A 21112-nucleotide genomic window follows, 5' to 3' on the forward strand; every position below is an offset into this window, starting at 1 on the left:
CAGGAGTCAGCAGCAGCCTGCTGCAATGCCATCTGCAAGGCCGTGATCACAGGACAGGATGGCTGGAAGATCGGCAAGACTAAGATTTTTCTGAAGGTACAGTTATATCTGTGTGGACTAGACAACCACAAACATTGGCATGTTGTAACAGTAGTGATGGAATCCCCAATGGCTGTCACAAGTAGCAATTCAAAGATGCTGGAAGGATGTCGGTAACCCTCCCCCCCAAAAAAGGTCCATATTCACCCTCTGTAACCGGTTTTCGCTTTCTTCCCACTCAGGATGCCCATGACTCCCTACTAGAGCGGGAGAGAGAGCGAGAGCTCAACAGGAAAGCCCTCATCATCCAGAGGGTCTTGCTTGGCCAAAGAGACAGGTGAGGGATGAACACTGAGACACACAATTTGGGCAGAACACAGGATAGAGAATGACGGGCGACGTGTCATACCTGACACAGGTTTGGGATGTTGTGGGACCTGACATAGCACACTGGCAGTGTTCACTGACATGGTGTTATCTGTTATTCTCTAACACCCCAATCTAAAGTTTTACCCCAGTTACTTCAGTTGTTCCTATTGTAATACAGTAGTTGCTAACAGTCAGTGATATTCCAGTTTTGTTTAAATGTATTCCTCTTGTAGGAAGAGCTTTGTGAAGAAAAGGAGAGCTGCCGTGGTTATACAGAAGCGATGGAGAGGTTATAGAGAGAAAAAAGAATACAGAAAAGTAAGTCACTGGCAGTCAAGGTCTACTAATATCATGTCAACATGAGCACGGTAAGGAGTCAACTTCAGATACACTTCTGAAGACAAACTGAGATGATATTGATTCATTGCCGTAGCTCTAGGAGTGCACAGTATTGAGCTGATGGAGATTTGCTCATGTTTACTTTTTTATAGACTAGATCACATTTACCTGCTGCTTCTGGAATCATTTCTACTCCTCTCTGTCTCATTCAATCAGCTCCAGCTTGGCTTTGAGCGTCTGCAGTCTAAGATCCGTGCCCGTCTGGCCCGAGGGCATTACCTGAAGGAGCTGGCGGCGGCCGTCACAATGCAGTCCCAGGTGCGCGGGTACCTAGCCAGGAAGAGTTATAAGAGCAAGAGAGAAGCTGTGACAGTCCTCCAGGCCCACACCAGAGGCATGCTGGCTAGGAAGACCACCAACAAGATGAAGACAGATGTGAGTTCTGACATTTGAGAAAAATGTGTTTGTGCACCTGTGTGTGCAACTGTGTGAGTTCAATATATATGTGTGTGTTTGTGTGTTTGTGTGTGTGTGTGTGTGTTAGGTCTTCCTATCTGCCCAGGAGCGGGAGGCGAGGGAGCAGGAGGCCGCGGAGCTCCAGCAGAGGCTAGAGGACGTTCTCAGCCAATCACAAGAGGCTGCTGCCAAGCCGGAGCCAGTCAGTGAGCAGGAAATGGTGGAAACCATGTTTGGCTTCCTGCCCAACAAAGTGGCAGTAGGAGGACGGGAGGGACTAGCTCCCGAGGGCTTTGAGGTTAGGCTCACAACCAATGGTGGATCTCCACAGTATATCAACATAGGCTTCTTGCTCAATGATTAACAATGCTAATAGAATGACCAAATTCACCGAATCGTTTCTTCTCATTGAAGAAGCATTATACTATTTTACTATTCTCTACCACTTAAAATAAAAATAAAAAAATGAACTGAGTATCCAACTGCACTCTCCCTACCCATCCTCAGGACTTGGAGAGAAGGCTGACCGTCCTAGAGGTGATTGAGGAGAGTCGAGAGGAGAGTCCAGTAGAAAGCCCAGCTCCGGTAGTTATACAAGTACCAGTACCACCACTAGCTCGGACTGTACCAGCTCCAGAACCAGTACCAATCGCAGTACCAGAGGAGCTACCAGTGGTGGACTACGATGATGAGAATGAGGAGCTCTCCTTCACCAAGTTCAGTGCTCTGCACTTCCAGGGCTCTGCTACCCACAGTCACATCACCCAGAGGCTGCGGCAGCCCTTGCTCTACCACGAGGATGAGGGAGACGCACTGGTGAGTACTCAATATCAGGCTTCAGTGTGGTAATCTCAGAAGAATCCAAAGCAAGTATGACATTTTTCTTCCTCAATAACATATTCCATATTCTCCTCTTATCTTTTCTCTTTGTGTACCCTACTTTCTCCTCTCCTTATTCCCTTTCCTCTGCTTTCCTTCCTATTTTTTATTTTATTTTTGTTCCTCACCCTTTTTTCCCTCCCTTTCTTTTTTCTTCCATTCCCCACGTTCTCCTCTGCTCCTCTCCTCTCCAGGCCTGTCTGACAGTGTGGTGGATCATACTGAGGTTCATGGGGGACATAGCTGAGCCAAAACTGATCAACCAGGAGCCCTCCATCCAGAATAACCTGGGCCAAAGGCAGAACAGGAGGCTCAGCAACCTGGTGGGCCTGGATCAGGTACTGTACATTAGGACTAAGCCTCAAATTCAATTCAATTTCGTTCAATATGACTTTATTCGTCCCTGATTGTCATTTTACATGCTTCCAATAGGTTACTGTTGTTACTGAGTTTTTGCTGACTGAATTGACACACTATAACAGTTTGTCAGATGTCTAAATGTAATAGATGTCGTATCCATTTATCTATCAGAAAATACTAAGGAAAAATAGAAAGAAACAAGGAACGGGGAATAGAAAAGGTTCGACCATTATAGAGGAGGTATGTTACATACATATTATTTTGTCCTAAGAACTCAAATTAAGCGGAATATCCATGATGCAACAACACAGGATAATTGTCTCTTTGTGCTTCTCACCTACTCCAGTCAGAGACTATGATGGAGGAGAAAGACATTCTGATTGGAGAGGGGCGCACCTTGGATCGGCCAATATCCGACCTTGAAAAACTGCATATTATTGTTGGATACGCCCTATCCAGACGAGATATAAGGTACCAAACCGAATTACAACATCTTAACAATGTTACCCAGAAATGTCCCAGTTATCAATGTCTAGAAAGGTGATTTGCTTTAATACCAAGACTGTTCAATTCAGAACTGATAGTAGATTACAGTTGCAATGCAAATGAATTGGATCCATCTAAACTGATAGATATCTACTTGAGCCCTGTCTGCCCTTGTTTGTCCGTGTAGGGATGAGATCTATTGTCAGATCATTAAACAGCTGGTGAACAATAAGAGCCAGAAGAGTTCTCTCAGAGGCTGGGTCCTCCTCTCTATCTGTTTGGGTATCTTCCCCCCAACAGAACTCCTTATGCGGGTCAGTCTAAAGTTGTCATTTTTTTTACTTATGGCTATTCTGTATGTCTTAAGGCGCTGTGTTTTTATGCATAATCATAATCATTTTATGCATAATCATAATCATTTTATGCATAATCATCCATAATCATCAGTTTATGCATAATCAATCAATTACATACATTGTAATTATATTGTGTTCAATTCTATTCTGTTTGATTCTATTCTGTTCAATTCTATTCTGTTTGATACTATTCTGTATGATTCTATTCTGTTCGATTCTATTCTGTTTGATTCTATTCCACAGTACCTGGAGAGATTCCTGGGCAGAGGACCAAGTAGCTATGGTCCATACTGTGCTGAGCGTCTGCGTCGCATCGTGGCCAATGGGGAGCGAGGTGAACCACCCTGTTGGATAGAGCTCCAGGTAAGACACAACATCCAAGACATAGAGGTACTCATCTGCGTGCCATCTCCCTTCTGACACAATGCAACAGAATTGGCGGGGAGGGGGGGGGGGGGGGGGTAATCCTGTCAGGACTCAAATCCCGGGTCCTTTCGACTGTCAGTCCAACACCGTAGCCAAAGAAGCTTACATCTCTTGACAATGTTGCTAGGTGTGGACTACTGCTGCTGCGTCAGCATTACAGGTCAGTATTCTTGACTCGGGTTTGGTAAGACGACAAAGAAACAGAAACATACCGGCACCCACACTAGACCATGAGAGGTTGCATCAGAGTTATCTGGGTGAAAGTTGCTGAACTACAGCTATATTAACCATTGTTAACGTCTGACCTGTAAAACGGATCCGTTCTCTGTTTTTGCTCTGCCGACATACCTTTATGGCGGCGGGTTCAGTCTTGTGTGCAATTGGCAAGTAAAGCGATCTTAGTCTTAATCTTATGACAGTGACCTTATTGGTAAGGAGACATATACAGTATATATACAGAGCATCATGGGTACTGTAGTAGTACATCATGCTACAAGGACTACTTCTTACAACGCCTCCATCTTCTCATGTGTAGGCCGTCAAGACCAAGAAGACCACGCAAGTGTCTGTGGCCTTGATGGACGGCCTTAGCGTCAGCCTACCTGTAGACTCAGCCTGTACCTCCGCCGAGGTGTGCCAGGCTCTGGCCAAGAAAGTCAACATCAAGGACATCTACGGATTCTCTCTCTACATCGGCTTCTATGAGAAGGTGCAAATCAAATCAAATCAAATTGTGTTTGTCCCTTGCGCCGAATACAACGGGTGTAGACCTTACAGTGAAATGCTTACTTACAAGCCCTTAACCAACGATGCTTTAAGAAGTTAAGAAATAAATGATAATAATTAAACAGCAGCAGTAAAATAACAATAGCGACGCTATATACAGGGGGTACCGGTACAGAGTCAATGTGGAGGCTATATACAGGGGGTACCGGTACAGAGTCAATGTGGAGGCTATATACAGGGGGTACCGGTACAGAGTCAATGTGGAGGCTATATACAGGGGGTACCGGTACAGAGTCAATATGGAGGCTATATACAGGGGGTACCGGTACAGAGTCAATGTTGAGGCTATATACAGGGGGTACCGGTACAGAGTCAATGTGGAGGCTATATACAGGGGGTACCGGTACAGAGTCAATGTTGAGGCTATATACAGGGGGTACCGGTACAGAGTCAATGTGGAGGCTATATACAGGGGGTACCGGTACAGAGTCAATGTTGAGGCTATATAGAGGGGGTACCGGTACAGTCAATGTGCGGGGGCACCGGTTAGCCAAGGTAATATGTACATGTAGGTAGAGTTAAAGTGACTATGCATAGATTATTAAAAAGATGTAGGCGAGGAAACCCCCAAGGGTTTTGGGCACACCTAGCCATGCAACTAAAAGAAGTACACATTAACAAAGAAGAGACATAATGAATACAGCGGTATCAATAGGTTCTCTTCTTAGTCGCATGGCTAGGGGATACATTACTGTGGTATCCTGGTTCTGGGCATTGTGCCTTCTGGATTGAGACATTTTATTGTGTCAGTTGAATATTAAGAAGGAACATTTAAAAAGGATTTTGAAATTAATCTTGACATCAGATGACTACCATTTATTAGCATATTCGCTAGCTTTCAGAACTTGCATTGACTAGCCCCGTAACATGTTTTGACTATCCCTGTGACATGTTTTGTCACTGTGCGTTTTCCAGGTGTGGTCCCTGGGCAGTGGCGGGAGGCATGTGATGGACGCCATCTCGCAGTGCGAGCAGGAAGTGAGACGGAAGGGCGAGGAGGAGCAGCACGCCCCCTGGAGACTCTACTTCCGCAAGGAGCTGTTCACACCCTGGCATGATTCCTCGATAGATGCAGTCAGCACGGATCTCATCTACAGACAGGTCATCAGAGGCCTCAAGTCTGGGGAGTACCATTCTGAGAAGGTGAGCCGTTTTTTGACAGTGCACACGCCTAAGAGCCCACCCAGACGATGTGGATATTATATCACTGATACAGCAATGGTGTAATTGTGAATGTGACCTCCATGTCTCTCTCGAGGTAGATTGACTATGAACCAAGCGTGGATCTTAGGAGTCACATTGTCTCACTGAACTCTATGTGAAAAGTCATGAAAGAAAAACAATTACCACTATTGTTGAAAAACGTAAAGATATAAAGACTGTTTGAAGTGGATTATAAAAATGTTTTACCCCCTTTTCATGATATCCAATTGGTAGTTCGGGTCTTGTCCCATCGCTGCGACTCGGGAGAGGTGAAGGTCAAAAGCCATGCGTCCTCGAAACACTACCCTGCCAAGCTTCTTGACACGCTGCTCGCTTAACCCGGGAAGCCAGCCGCAGCAATGTGTCGGAGGAAACACCGTCAAGCTGGTGACCGTAGTCAGCTTGCAGGCACCCGGCCCGCCACAAGGAGTCGCTAGAGCGCAATGGGTCAAAGAAATCCCTGGCCGGCCAAACCATCCCCTAATCCAGACGACGCTGGGCCAATTGTGCACCGCCTCATGGGTCTCCCGGTCACGGCCGGCTGTGACACAGCCTGGGATTGAACCCGGGGCTGTAGTGACGCCTCAAGCACTGCGATGCAGTGCCTTAGACCGCTGCGCCACTCGGGAGGCCTGAAGTGGAAAATCTATTAACTAAACAAGACTGTCTTTCTTTATTATTGGACCTAAACAGATGTTTTGTTTTATTTTTTGTCATCCAGGAGGATGACTTTGTGCAGCTCGCAGCAATGTACTACTATGTGACGTTTGGGTCTGCCATCAGTGGAGAGAATGCCAAGAAGGTGGTGGAGGAATGCATCACTACTGAACTTATTGAGACCAAGTCACAAGGAAAATTGATTCAGCTAGTCAACGCAGCACATACACAGGTAAACTGCTACTCACTGGTGCAATAAGTAATGGCCAGACAATTTGTATTATATTTTTAAAAAAATCCTGCAATTAAATTTGAATTAGTGTATGTTATCCCAATCAAGTATGGTGAAGTTAAGTAATGTAAAGCAAAGTAAAGTAAAAAGTTAGGTTAAGTTAAGTTACTGTTAAGTTATGTAGAGTAGAATAAAGTTGATGCCAGACAAAATGTATCAACAAATAATCATCCTAATCATTCTTACAGGGTCCTTACATAAACAGCAGAAGGAGCACAGACAGCGTGAAGGGGGACGTGGTTGACTATGCTCGTCAGAAATGGCCCATTTACTTCTCAAAGTTCTACGAGGTTACGCAAATGTCCGGTAAGTCTAACAGGAATATGTCTGCGATAATGTACCAGGTGAGGTTGGTTTCATTTCACATGATGAACCTTTTACAGTAGCTGGTTTACATCAGGCAAAATAGAAATGTTCTTTGTTAAAGATGATTTTATTACTAAGGTATTTACATATCCACAGGGCCTCCTCTACCCAAAAGCAATTTTATTGCGGCCATCAACTGGAATGGGATCTCCTTCCAGGATGAGAAAGAGAAGAAGCTCCTTGAGCTGTCCTACCCAGAGGTGACTGGGGTGAACAAGTCCAGGTATGGACAAGGCCCTGTTCAAATATATCAGAAATGCGTCCTTGTTTCTTTCCTTCCTTCCTTCTTTCCTTCTGTCCTTCTGTTAGGTTCTAATTCTCAGTGTAAAAAACTCAACAGACATTATGAAAGCTTAACCAAGTTTATTCTTCCCAGAGTATCAATACAGCTGCATTAGACAAACACATTTTCACACAGCGCAGATATTTAACTATGCCGAGTCTCCTCCTACACATCTGAACAGCCAATGCATCTCTGTTGCTAGACAGAACCTTAGTGATATCTGTTCTTCCGCACTTCATCTGACCTGACCTCTGCCCCAAAGTGCTCACTCCTCCCCAGCTCACGGCTGTCATGGTGACTAGTACCAGACAGTGTCTCTTCTCCTCCCAGAGGATCCCTCCCATAGGATCCCTAACAATAACATATCCTGACATAATGTAAACGTTAGACATGAATAAGTGCATTTCATATTCTCAGAACCCAACACTTCCTTCCTTCAAGTGATCACTGATCTGAGTTGGTTGGATTTGTGGAAGCAATAGAGGGATAAACGTACTTTCACCTATACAATCACTTATAGATCTGTACTTAACTCAAGGAAACAAGAAAGGATGCATTTGTTAAGTTTTCAAACAGGGCCCAGAATACACAATCCAACCTAGTTTTCTACAGTGGCAGTTTATTATTCAGTTGTCAAGTAGTGGTGGTCGTCACCGTTTACATACTCCCTCATACCGACACCCGATCCACCATGAAGTTATCACATATATTTCACATATGTTTCGCATACACTTCACACGTTTCACATACATTTCACACGTTTCACATACACTTCAGATGTTTCACATACACTTCACATACGTTTGTTGGACCTGTGAGTTGGACCTGGCCCATTTTGTACATCCACCACACACTTCAAATGTCAAAATGGAGGCCATACCTCGCCTGTATTTTACGTAATGACTTTTCTATTTTAACCCCTGGTCGGGCTCCGTCCCGTATGCGGGACAGACATCCAGCGAAAAATCCTATCGCCATTAGCATAACAAAATTAAAAAATTGTTTTTTTCAAATATAGGACTATGTTATATCGTTTTATAGATACACCTCTCCTGAATCGAACCACATTGTCCGATTTCAAAAAGGCTTTACAGCAAAAGCAAAACATTAGATTATGTTAGAGGAGTATATCGTAAAAGTAGCCACATAGCCATTTTCCGACCAACCACATGCATCACAAATAACCAAAAAACAGCTAAATGCAGCACTAACCTTTAACAATCTTCATCAGATGACACACCTAGGACATCATGTTACACAATACATGCATTCTTTTGTTCGATAAAGTTCATACTTATATATAAAAACAGCATTTTACATCGGCGCGTAACGTTGCATCAAAAAAATGTATTAATAAGGATAAAGCTATTTGGAATACGTTGAGATGCTATGTAACGTTGACTAACGGGTACGTTTTTTATCCGGTCGTGCAAATAATGCCCCCTATCCCCAACAGGTTTTAACCTCTTACATCTAGACGTTCCGCTAGCGGAACACCTGCTCCAATATCCAATTATGGGCGTGGCGCGAAATACAAACTCCTCTAAAATCCGAAAACTTCCATTTTTCAAACATATGACTATTTTACAGCATTTTAAAGACAAGACTCTCGTTAATCTAACCACACTGTCCGATTTCAAAAAAGTTTTCGAGCGAAAGCAAAACATTAGATTATGTCAGCAGAGTACCCAGCCAGAAATAATCAGACACCCATTTTTCAAGCTAGCATATAATGTCACAAAAAACAAAACCACAGCTAAATGCAGCACTAACCTTTGATGATCTTCATCAGATGACAACCCTAGGACATTATGTTATAAAATGCATGCATGTTTTGTTCAATCAAGTTCATATTTATATCAAAAACCAGCTTTTTTACATTAGCATGTGACGTTCAGAACTAGCATACCCCCCGCAAACATCCGGTGAATTTACTAAATTACTCACGATAAACGTTCACAAAAAACATAACAATTATTTTAAGAATTATACATACAGAACTCCTCTATGCACTCGATATGTCCGATTTTAAAATAGCTTTTCGGTGAAAGCACATTTTGCAATATTCTCAGTAGATAGCCCAGCCATCACGGCTAGCCATTTAGACACCGACCAAGTTTAGCCCTGACCAAAGTCAGATTTACTATTAGAAAAGTTTGATTACCTTTGGTGTTCTTCGTCAGAATGCACTCCCAGGACTTCTAATTCAATAACAAATGTTGGTTTGGTTCAAAATAATCCATAGTTATATCCAAACAGCGGCGTTTTGTTTGTGCGTTCAAGACACTATCCGAAGTGTAAATAAGGGTCACGAGCATGGCGCATTTCGTGACAAAAGATTTCTAAATATTCCATTACCGTACTTCGAAGCATGTCAACCGCTGTTTAAAATCAATTTTTATGCCATTTTACTCGTAAAAAAGCGATAATATTCCGACCGGGAATCTGCGTTTAGGTAAACAGACGAAAGAAAACAAAGCATGGGGTCGACGCGGGCACGAGCCTGAGTCTCACAGTACTGTAACCAGCCACTACCCAAACACGCTACTTTTTTTCAGCCAGAGCATGCAAAGCCACGATTCAGCTTTTTGCCGCCTTCTGAGAGCCCATGGGAGCCGTAGGAAGTGTCACGTAACAGCAGAGATCCTCTGTAATGGATAGAGATAATCAAGAAGGGCAAGAAATTGTCAGACAGGGCACTTCCTGCATGGAATCTTCTCAGGTTTTGGCCTGCCAAATGAGTTCTGTTATACTCACAGACACCATTCAAACAGTTTTAGAAACTTTGGAGTGTTTTCTATCCAAAGCTAATAATTATATGCATATTCTAGTTTCTGGGAGGAGTAATAATCAGATTAAATCGGGTACGTTTTTTTATCCGGCTGTGAAAATACTGCCCCCGAGCCATAACAGGTTAAGAGTTTATTCGGAAGATAACGGCTCTATATACACTCTTCCGTGGTGTCCCGACTTTGTAGTTAATTACATTTACATGATTAGCTTAATCAGGTAATATTAATTACAGAGAAAGGATTTTATAGAATAGCATGTCATATCTTTGTATTGTAAGTCGCTCTGGATAAGAGCGTCTGCTAAATGACTTAAATGTAAATGTAATGTAAATGTAAATGTTTCATATGCTCCTCAGTGATGACGGCAGGATCGACAGCGGTCAGTCTGTGAGCCTGGCCACACTGAGAGGGCAGTTCCTACTGCAGTCTGTGGAGGCAGGGGAGATGGCTGACCTGATCCAGTGGTACCTGGAGGGCCTGAGGGAGCGCTCCGTCTACGCAGTGGCCCTGCAGGACGTCAACAAACAGGGTAGGAGTATGACAATGAATCACTTGATCACTCACCTCACAGCTTAGACTTGACTGATTTTTGGATAGGCTTGGCTTGGGTTAAGCTGTGTATCTGTGAGCTACAAAAGGGTTAGCTAGATTGATGCATTTGGCAGAATCATAGTATATCAACAGACAGTGTATGAGTATGACAACTCGTGGTTCATCTATTTGGATGAGATAGGCAAAGGCCATGCTGTATAACACTGCTTAAGACGGTTGTGTATCTGGATGTATTCCATAGAATCCTAATGCTGTAAATTGTACTGTAAAACAATTTGTTTGTCCCTTTCAGACAACACAGTTAGTAGGTAGTCAGTGTTTAATAAAACAAGTATATCCAAAAAGGACCATTCATATACAGTAGGTGTTTTGGCTGGGGATCATGCATGACCAGCATGGTTCGTCTTATGTACGTGGGTGAGTTACTTATCTCTCTCTCTCTCTCTCTCTCTCTCTCTCTCTCTCTCTCTCTCTCTCTCTCTCTCTCTCTCTCTCTCTCTCTCTCTCACTCACTCTCACTCTCACTCTCACTCTCTCACTCACTCACTCACTCACTCACTCACTCACTCACTCACTCACTCACTCACACACACACCAGACGACCCCACGTTGCTGAGCTACAAGAGAGGGGACGTGCTGGTCATCGTGAAGGACGGAGAGTACTCCCCCGACCGGGGATGGATCAAAGGCACTAACGAGCGGACTGGGAACACCGGCGCCATCTCCATGGACACTGTCCTGGTTCTGCCAACCCTTGAAAAGCCCAGCGATACCACACTGGTAAGAAGGTTCTTGACTCAAACAGAAGACTTAGTTCAAACACTTATTCGTATGGTTAGAAGAATAGGTCGTGGAACAGTAACCTGGTGTCAGATCTATTTGTGCTGTCTTTACAACACCATAGAAGTTGTCAAGACAACACAAACAGATCTGGGACCAGGCTAAAATAAACAGTGCTCACATTGTACAAACACAGAAGAGGGTGATAAAAAATAGGGATGGGACTATATTGACATACGAACATAGTGCCAATGTGGATGTGCAAGGGTGAATGATAAGATTGTCATATGTAAGATAATAATGGCACATGGCTGAATTTCATTCCAGATAGTTGTCCTTTGAACTGCTGTCTGTCATTCCCCTGTAGAGATGAGATAGGGAAAACAATATAATGGAATCTTGGTGGGGCACACCTATACCTAGTTGGAATGCTGCCCATAGGGATGGGCGAACTTGTGAGCATTGTTACGCTTACGGTGGGGCAAGTCCACATCATGTCCAGTCGCCATTCTTAGGAGGATTGTGGCAGGGGAAGACTACCCTCTTGTGGTCGTACTAAAGTTGTGTTTTTGTTTGGTTGAACCATCAGAGTCTGCTGAATCTGAGCCCAGACCAGAAGAAGACAGTGGCTCAGAACGCCCACGAAAGGGAAGAAGCCATCTCCCCCGTCTCACTGAAAGAGTTTGCCCTTGAGTACTTTAGGTAGAGAAAACCCTTCAATAAATCCACTCTCACTTTAATTTCAATTACAGATGCAACCACTGACTAACCATTTCAAATGTAATAATTACCATGATGTTTTTTTTATGATTCCAATGTTGCAGTTACCTGACCAATTGTCTCACTACTACATTTTGCATGGTTTACAGTCTATTTTACAGTTGCACTTTATTCTCAAGGCAGCAACTTAACTTTGTTTTTTTTTGTTTCTCCAGGCAGCCTGGTAAAGAGGGCGGCCGTGGGGCGCAGGCCAGAGGGGCAGGCAGGGAGAAACTGTGGGCTGCCTCCAAAGAACCCATCAAACAACCCCTACTGAAGAGTCTGGCGGGCAACACCGACCTTAGCCATCTGGCCTGCATCTCCTTCACTGATATCCTTTACTGAAATACTTTATTTGTTAAAGGGGAAGGTCAGGATTTTGCAACATGATGTTAGATGGTTCCTCACCCTGAAAGTAGTCTATAGGCCATGATAACTGAACCATGGATTACAGTTTTTCTTTAAACAGCCACTACAAACTTAAGCTAACTTTAGCCACCACTAGCTACCAATCAATTGAAATGATAGGTTTTTGTGTTCATGTAATTTTTTAAATGGCCAAATCACCTCTAAAGGCCCAGTGCAGTCAAAAATGTGGTTATCCTGTATTTTATATATATTTCCACATATGAGGTTGGAATAATACTGTGAAATTGTGAAAATTATGCAAGAGCTGTTTAAAAGGACCACCTGAAATGTCATCCTGTTTTGGTGGGATGGAGTTTTGTGCTGCATGGTGACATCACCAGGCGGTATAAATTAACAGACCAATAACAAAGAGAGTTTCAAACCTCTCTGCCAATAACAGCTAGTTTTCAGGTTTCATATCCTTCCTATTAGGCTCGTCCAATTAGACCCCTCACTCAAACCACTCCCAGACAACCCTAGCAAAATTCTTGCTTGAGAAATGGCTTTTTGCAAAAAACAATTTTTGTTTCTTTTTGCCCATTTTAATTGAAAACAATCACAGTTAGGTACTTAATTGTTACCCAGAAATGATTTGATATTGGGAAAAAAGCGTCTGCATTGGACCTTTAAATCTGGAATCCTTAATGGTAAAACTACCATGTCCCTTTGCGATATTACAACAACAAAGAAGTTACTGCAAACCACAAACACTGTTTCCCACTCGGAAATCATTGCACATGCGATATGCGGCTGTTCTATGTACTTTTTTTTTTACCTTGATGCACGATTCTCCCCAGCTCTGCTTCATCAACAAAACCAAAAAAAATAACAATGGCCGTGGGGCTGACAATGGCGCTGTTTCCCCCTTCTGTGGATTCCACCTTTTGAGTAACATCAAACAAAATATGGAGTTGATTTGGCCATGAAATGTTGCCTAATTGCACACATTCCCCTATCTCTACCATATATTTTTTAGCTAGCTGTGGCTAAACTCATCTGAAATTTGTAGTGGCTGTTTAGAGAATACCGAACCACGGATTACAGTTTTTCCTGGCCCATAGATTACTTTCAGGGTGAAAAACCATCTAATCTCAAGTTGTAAAATCCTGAACTTCCCCTTTAATTTAGAGCCATTTGTTGATGTTCATGTTGATATTGAGGCTAACACTGGAGATATTTTAGTTGCTGAAGAAGACACTAGGGACTGATTATACCTGTGTTTATTAGAACTGAAGACCTCTAAAAGTGAATAAAAATAAAAATAATTCAATGGAGTAGCATTTACCGAATTACCCTACAAAAATGTCTCTCCAAGTGGAGTTTTCCTGTTGTCCTTAACCTTTCCCTCACCTATCCTAAAGTACATGGGAGATTACCCTATCAAACAGATGCGCCAGCCCATAGAGCTGACTGACCAGATTTTTGGTCCGGCCACTCAGCATGTACCTTTACAGGACGAGGTCTACTGCCAGATCATGAGGCAGATGACCAGTAACAGCAGCAGGTATGTGTGGTAATGAGAAACAATAAACTGTCATGTCAGCTATTGCACATGTATTACTAGGAAATAATCATATATATGTATGTATGGTGCTCGATTTGTTATTCTATGATAAAAATGTTCTCTATCTCTCTATTGCTGTCTTTCCCTTCTCTCTCTACTCTCTTCCCTCTCTCTCTCACCCCCCCTCCATTATCTCTCTCTCTCTCTCTCTCTCTCTCTCTCTCTCTCTCTCTCTCTCTCTCTCTCTCTCTCTCTCTCTCTCTCTCTCTCTCTCTCTCTCTCTCTCTCTCTCTCTCTCTCTCTCTCTCTCTCTCTCTCTCTCTCTCTCTCTCTCTCTCTCTCTCTCTCTCTCTCTCTCTCTCTCTCTCTCTCTCTCTCTCTCTCTCTCTCTCTCTCTCTCTCTCTCTCTCTCTCTCTCTCTCTCAGGATGAGTGTAGACTATGGTTGGCAGCTCATGTGGCTGTGCACCGGCCTTTTCCCCCCAAGCCAGTCCCTGCTGAGGTACACCCAGCGTTTCCTAGAGTCACGGCCCAGAGAGCCCCTGGCTGCAGACTGCCTCCAACGGCTCCAAATGCTGCTCAGGTACGGCTCCAAAACACACTGTAGTGAATTTGGAGGGGGGGGGGGCGACTGGGACTCGAACCAATGCCCCTGCGAATACAACACCTAAGCCAAGTTACCAAGAGGTCTCAATCTGAATCACTTGGACAAGGTTTCTGGTGTTGTGCTAACGATGCTACAATATCTGGTATTGAGGTATTACGTACTAAAATGAGTGGGGGGGGAAATGAACGCTACCATTCTCTGGTTGTAGTATGGAGCCCAGGAAGCTGCCTCCTCATCAGGTGGAGGTGGACGCCATTCAACAGAACAGCAACCAGATCTTCCATAAAATCCACTTCCCCAATGAGTCAACTGAGGTGAGCCACATGCTTCCATTGTACTTGTTTAGTACAGTTATCTTATGTCTATCACTATATAATGTATCTTGTCTCGTGTGTTACTCTTTCATTTAGCTCTTCGAGGTGACTTCAACAACTAGGATTCGTGACCTTGTTCGTAATATTGCCTACAAGCTCATTCTGGCCTCAGCTGACGGTTACGGTCTCTCCATGAAAACGCCAAACAAGGTTGATTTCAAGTTCTTATCACAACTTTTTGGAGAAAAAAAACTAACATTTTCAAGCCACTGCTTAAGTTTGTGTTGGTAGTGCGAATGAGTGTACGTAAAGATTTTCTTGCTTTGTTGCTTTCAGGTGATGAGCTTGGAGGATCAAAACTACTTCTTTGACAGTTTGAGGCAGACCACAGACCAACCTAAGAAAACAAAGAAAGTTAGAGAGGCAAGAAAAGGTGGTAAAACGGAGGGTAAGGCACAGTATTGAATTGAACAGATACGATGAACATGTAGCCATCAGTACTTTAAGATGGTAGCGCAAAAAAAAACAAACAGGCAAAAGCATAATTTAATGTGTGCAAAAGATCAAAGTAAACCCTTACACCCACCAAGTTGTCAGTGGATTGAAACTGCTATGCTATGCTTTGCTAGAAGGTCTGAGGGTCACTGTTTTTCAGGAGCTCCAGCCACCATGCCCTACCTGGTCATATTCATGAGGAAGCTGTGGTTCAACGTGACCCCAGGAAGAGACCTGACCTCTGACCTTACTTTCCACTTCCCACAGGTCGAGCAGAAAAACACACATACACATACGTGCACACACACGCACGCACGCACGCACACACCCATCGATCCACCCAGTTCTTCACCACCACTCATACACAAACCTCTCCCCCTCAGGAGTTGCCAAAGTACCTGCGTGGCTACCACAAGTGTACCAAGGAGGAGATGATCAGCCTGGCTGGCCTGTTGTTCAGGGTCAAAGTGGACACGGACAGATCCCAGTTTGTCATGATTCCAAGGATGCTGAAGGAGCTGGTGCCGGCTAATGAGATGAAAACCATGTCCCCAGAGGACTGGAAGAAGGTAGGAGGAGAGAGAAGAGGAGGAAGATGCCACAAATTTGACTTTTACAGTTGAAGTCAGAAGTTTACATACATTTAGGTTGGAGTCATTAAAACTCAGTTTTCAACCACTCCACAAATTTCTTGTTAACAAACTATAGTTTTGGCAAGTCGGTTAGGACATCTACTTTGTGCATGATACAAGTAATTTGTCCAACAATTGCTTACAGACAGATTATTTCACTTATAATTCACTGTATCACAATTCCAGCTTCTGATAGGCTAATTGACATCATTTGAGTCAATTGGAGGTGTACCTGTTAATGTATTTCAAGGCCTACCTTCAAACTCATTGCCTCTTTGCTTAACATCATGGGAAAATCAAAAGAAATCAGCCAAGACCTCAGAAAAATATTTGTGGACCTCCACAAGTCTGGTTCATCCTTGGGAACAATTTCCAAACGCCTGAAGGTACCACGTTCATCTGTACAAACAATAGTACGCAAGTATAAACACCATGGGACCACGCAGCTGTCATACCGCTCAGGAAGGAGATGCATTCTGTCTCCTAGAGATGAACTTTCTTTGGTGCGAAAAGTGTAATTAAAAAAATATATATATTTCACCTTTATTTAACCAGGTAAGCTAGTTGAGAACAAGTTCTCATTTACAACTGCGACTTGGCCAAGATAAAGCAAAGCAGTGCGACACAAACAACAACACAGAGTTACACATGGAATAAACAAGCGTACAGTCAATAACACAATAGAAAAAAAAGAAAGTCTATGTACAGTGTGTGCAAATAGCATGAGGAGGTAAGGCAATAAAAAGGCCATAGTAGCGAAGTAATTACAATTTAGCAAATTAACACTGGGGTGATAGATGAGCGGATGGTGATGTGCAAGTAGAAATGCTGGTGTGCAAAAGAGCAGAAAAGTAAATAAAAACAATATGGGGATAAGGTAGGTAGATTGGGTGGGCTATTTACAGATGGGTTATGTACAGCTGCAGCGATCGGTTAGCTGCTCAGATAGCTGATGTTTAAATCAATCCCAGAACAACAGCAAAGAACCTTGTGAAAATGCTGGAGGAAACAGGTACAAAAGTATCTATATCCACAGTAAAACGAGTCCTATATCAACATAACCTGAAAGGCCGCTCAGCAAGGAAGAAGCTGCTGCTCCAAAACCGCAATAAAAAAGCCAGACTACGATTTGCAACTGCACATGGGGATAAAGAATTTTGGAGAAGTGTCCTCTGGTCTGATGAAACTAAAATAGAACTGTTTGGCCATAATGACCATTGTTATGTTTGGAGGAAAAAGGGGGAGGCTTGCAAGCCGTGAAGCACGGTGGTGGTTTCATCATGTTGTGGGGGTGCTTTGCTGCAGGAGGGACTGGTGCACTTCACAAAATAGATGGCATCATGAGGGAGGAAAATTATGTGGATATATTGAAGCAACATCTCAAGACATCAGTCAGGAAGTTACAGCTTGGTCGCAAATGGGTCTTCCAAATGGGCAATGACCCCAAGCATACTTCCAAAGTTGTGGCAAAATGGCTTAAGGACAACAAAGTCAAGGTATTGGAGTGGTCATCACAAAGCCCTGGCCTTAATCCTATAGAAGCTTTGTGGGCAGAACTGAAAAAGTGTGTGTGAGCAAGGAGACCTACAAACCTGACAGTTACACCAGCTCTGTCAGGAGGAATGGGCCAAAATTCACCCAACTTATTGTGGGAAGCTTGTTGAAGGCTACCAGAAACGTTTGACCCAAGTTAAACAATTTAAAGGCAATGCTACCAAATACTAATTGAGTGTATGTAAACTTCTGACCCACTGGGAATGTGATGAAAGAAATAAAAGCTGAAATAAATAATTCTCTCTACTATTATTCTGACATTTCACAATCTTAAAATAAAGTGGTGATCCTAACTGACCTAAGACAGGGAATTTTTACTAGGATTAAATGTCAGAAATTGTGAAAAACTAAGTTTAAATGTATTTGGCTAAGGTGTATGTAAACTTCCGACTTCAACTGTATTTCTATCTATTGTACACTGCTACACTGTCAGTCCTTCTCATGTTATCTCGCTTTATATGAGATTTGGAATGCCTCTCTTACTCTCTCCATTACTAAGTGGTGGAAAAAGTATCAAATTGTGATACTTGAGTAAAAGTATAGCTACATTTATGAAAAGTTACTCAAAGTAAAAGTGAAAGTCACCCAGTAAAATATTACTTTAGTAAAAGTCTAAAAGTATTTGGTTCTAAATATACTTAAGTATCAAAAGTAAATGTAATTGCTTAAATAAAATAAAAGTAAAATTATAAAATATTTCAAATTCCTTATAGTAAGCAAAGCAGACACCACCATTTTCTTTTTTTAAACATTAACAGATAGCCAACACTCAAACATCGTTTACATATTATGCATGTGTGTTTAGTGAGTCCGCCAGATCAGAGGCAGTAGGGACGATTACGGATGTTCTCTTGATAAGTGCTTGAATTGGACCCTTTTCCTGTCCAGCTAAGCATTCAAAATGTAACGAGAACTTTTGGGTGTCAGGGAAAATGTTTGGAGTAAAAAGTACATTATTTTCTGTAGGAATGTAGAAAGTAAAAGTTGTCACAAAAAATAAACAGTAAAGTACAGATACCCCAAAAAAACGACTTAAGTAGTTCTTTGAAGTATTTTTATTAAAGTACTTTACACCACTGCCATTACTAAGTATATGGCTCATCCCTATGACACATTTTTCCCAGATTTATATCATACATATGGTAATGATTGAAAGCATATAGTAGTAAAGAAATACTGAAACTCGTATTTCTGAATCTTTCTGTTGTTTTCTTCTTCCCTTAAAGCACATCATCTCCTCCTACAACAAGCAGGCCGGGATCACCTTGGACGAGGCTAAAGTGGCCTTTCTAAAAGGCATCTGCCACTGGCCAACGTTCGGCTGTGCTTTCTTTGAAGTAAAGGTACGTTAGGAGACAGCTCAAGTCAAGGTAGCCTAGTGGTTAAGATTGTTGGGCGTTGCTGGTTCAAGTCCCTGAGCTGACTAGGTGAAAGATCTGTCAATGTGCACTTCAGCAAGCCACTTAACCCTTGTCAAATCAAAAAAGTCAAATCAAATCAATCTTTATTTGTCACATGCGCCAAATACAACAAGTGTAGACTTTTACCGTGAAATGCTTACTTACAAGCCCTTAACCAACAGTGCAGTTCAAGAAGAAGAAAATAGTTACCAAGTAGACAAAAATAAAAAGTAATAATTAAAAGTAACACAATAAGAATAACGAGGCTCTGGATAAGAGTGTCTGATATAAATATGAAAATGATGCATGTTGACACACCAAACTTTGCATGCCAGTGTTGATTTTCTGTATGCTCTTGCTTCACAGCAAACCTCTGAACCAAGTTACCCGAGTATTGTCTGGATTGCAATCAGCAAGCAAGGAGTCAGCTTTATCGACCCCAAAACAAAGGTAAAAGCACAATAGTTTTATTTGATTATTTCTATTTTATCACCATTATCAGATCATTTGACTTACATCTAGAGGGCATTTACTGCCAGATGATCATGCGCAGTAACTATGCTGACCTTGCCTTAAAACCACAAATCTGAAAGGCTTACGCTGCACCACAACACCAAGCTAGGATCCCACTTCTGCCACCTTCAGCACTATAAAGTATTGGCCTTCCCTGTTTAACCAAACATGACCTTTTGATTTTACCCTAAACCTCAGGAGTTGCTGGTCATGCACCCTTTCAACCGCATCACCAATTGGTCCAGCGGGAGCACCTACTTCCACATGACCATTGGCAACCTGGTCAAAGGGAGCACTTTCCTTTGTGAGACCTCATTGGTAAGTGGCCATTATGTCTTCGCTCTCAAACGAGAGGCAAAATGAGAGATGTTACCTCCTATAAACCAGTACGTGTACATTTTGTGTGAATCCAAAGTGCTGATAGTGTTTGTTGAGGGCGTACTAAGTTATCTTCACAAACACTTGTATTGTAGTGACTTATTCACTGGGGAATGTGACTTAACTTTGCCTCAATGTGCATACCCCAACAACTGTGTTTGTCTCCTCTTCAGGGTTACAAAATGGATGACCTCCTATCATCTTATGTGAACATGTACGAGATGCAGAGGCAGGCTGTGCGCCCCAGAAATAACTCCATGTTCCCTACCTAATGCCTGCTGGGAAATAGGGAGGACAAGGCAGATTAATTTATAAAACAGTAAACCAAGCATGAAGGGAAACCCAATGGATACAACTTGTGATTTGATGGAGGGATTACTTTTCATTTGGTCTAAGCCCCTTTGCATAGCTTTGTAATGGTTGCCATATTGAATTGGCACTGTGCCTTGTATTGTGTTGTGTGTAAAAGGGTTCTCATAACAATTTTGAATACCGGTATCCACAGTGTGGAACTAGAAAAAAATGACAAATCGTGTGTATATACAAACAAGACTTGCCTCACAGAACAAAATTAATAAAGCATTTTTGAATTATGAGATGGCAGCTCACGTTGTGTATGTGCATCAATTGGACGTTTTTTTAATTCAAATGTTGTACTTTTTTTATTGGCCCATCCACCAACTCTTCAGAGGACAAAAGTTACCTTGTGTTATGTTTTTGTTTTTACAGCTTTTGTGTTACATACACACATTTTACATACATGGTACTTTCATACACAGTAGTTACATAACAAAGATATATCGTTTTTTATATATAGACATTACATTTAGGATAGATAGTACTCAGACATTTTTTATTTTTTTATTTCTCCTTTATTTAACCAGGTAGGCAAGTTGAGAACAAGTTCTCATTTACAATTGCGACCTGGCCAAGATAAAGCAGAGCAGTTCGACACATACAACAACACAGAGTAGACAGAAGGGAGACCATCATTTCTAGGCCAAGACTGGGTCATATTTGGTTGAAAGCATACTACATTGAATAGCATAGGCAGCACCCAATTAGGAGGTGAGATTATGGCCAGGAGGTGGAGACAATGGAACATGTCAGCAATTTGGGAGGGAAAGG

At 42.4% G+C, this 21112-nt stretch overlaps 1 protein-coding gene across 1 annotated transcript in view; it reads left to right on the forward strand.

The window, feature by feature from the left end:
• Window positions 1-20580, forward strand: part of myo7bb (myosin VIIBb) — a 30791-nt gene extending 10211 nt beyond the window's left edge. Inside the window, exons 18-48 of the mRNA XM_014139404.3 lie at window positions 4-96; window positions 282-376; window positions 642-726; window positions 964-1182; window positions 1292-1501; window positions 1711-2019; window positions 2277-2420; window positions 2614-2682; window positions 2789-2913; window positions 3116-3242; window positions 3528-3647; window positions 4246-4419; window positions 5412-5639; window positions 6421-6588; window positions 6837-6954; window positions 7111-7237; window positions 10446-10618; window positions 11240-11421; window positions 12011-12123; window positions 12357-12511; window positions 13939-14092; window positions 14519-14674; window positions 14907-15012; window positions 15109-15222; window positions 15349-15460; window positions 15668-15774; window positions 15891-16076; window positions 18920-19036; window positions 19460-19543; window positions 19805-19924; window positions 20158-20580. Of these exons, the coding sequence (XP_013994879.3) occupies window positions 4-96; window positions 282-376; window positions 642-726; window positions 964-1182; window positions 1292-1501; window positions 1711-2019; window positions 2277-2420; window positions 2614-2682; window positions 2789-2913; window positions 3116-3242; window positions 3528-3647; window positions 4246-4419; window positions 5412-5639; window positions 6421-6588; window positions 6837-6954; window positions 7111-7237; window positions 10446-10618; window positions 11240-11421; window positions 12011-12123; window positions 12357-12511; window positions 13939-14092; window positions 14519-14674; window positions 14907-15012; window positions 15109-15222; window positions 15349-15460; window positions 15668-15774; window positions 15891-16076; window positions 18920-19036; window positions 19460-19543; window positions 19805-19924; window positions 20158-20256 (4389 nt within the window). The 3' untranslated portion in view covers window positions 20257-20580. The remainder of the gene's footprint in view (window positions 1-3; window positions 97-281; window positions 377-641; window positions 727-963; window positions 1183-1291; window positions 1502-1710; window positions 2020-2276; window positions 2421-2613; window positions 2683-2788; window positions 2914-3115; window positions 3243-3527; window positions 3648-4245; window positions 4420-5411; window positions 5640-6420; window positions 6589-6836; window positions 6955-7110; window positions 7238-10445; window positions 10619-11239; window positions 11422-12010; window positions 12124-12356; window positions 12512-13938; window positions 14093-14518; window positions 14675-14906; window positions 15013-15108; window positions 15223-15348; window positions 15461-15667; window positions 15775-15890; window positions 16077-18919; window positions 19037-19459; window positions 19544-19804; window positions 19925-20157) is intronic.
• The last annotated feature ends 532 nt before the right edge of the window (window positions 20581-21112 follow it).

The sequence above is a fragment of the Salmo salar genome, chromosome 14 (assembly GCF_965601325.2).
Source record: "Salmo salar chromosome 14, fSalSal1, whole genome shotgun sequence".
NCBI classification, from domain to species: domain Eukaryota; kingdom Metazoa; phylum Chordata; class Actinopteri; order Salmoniformes; family Salmonidae; genus Salmo; species Salmo salar.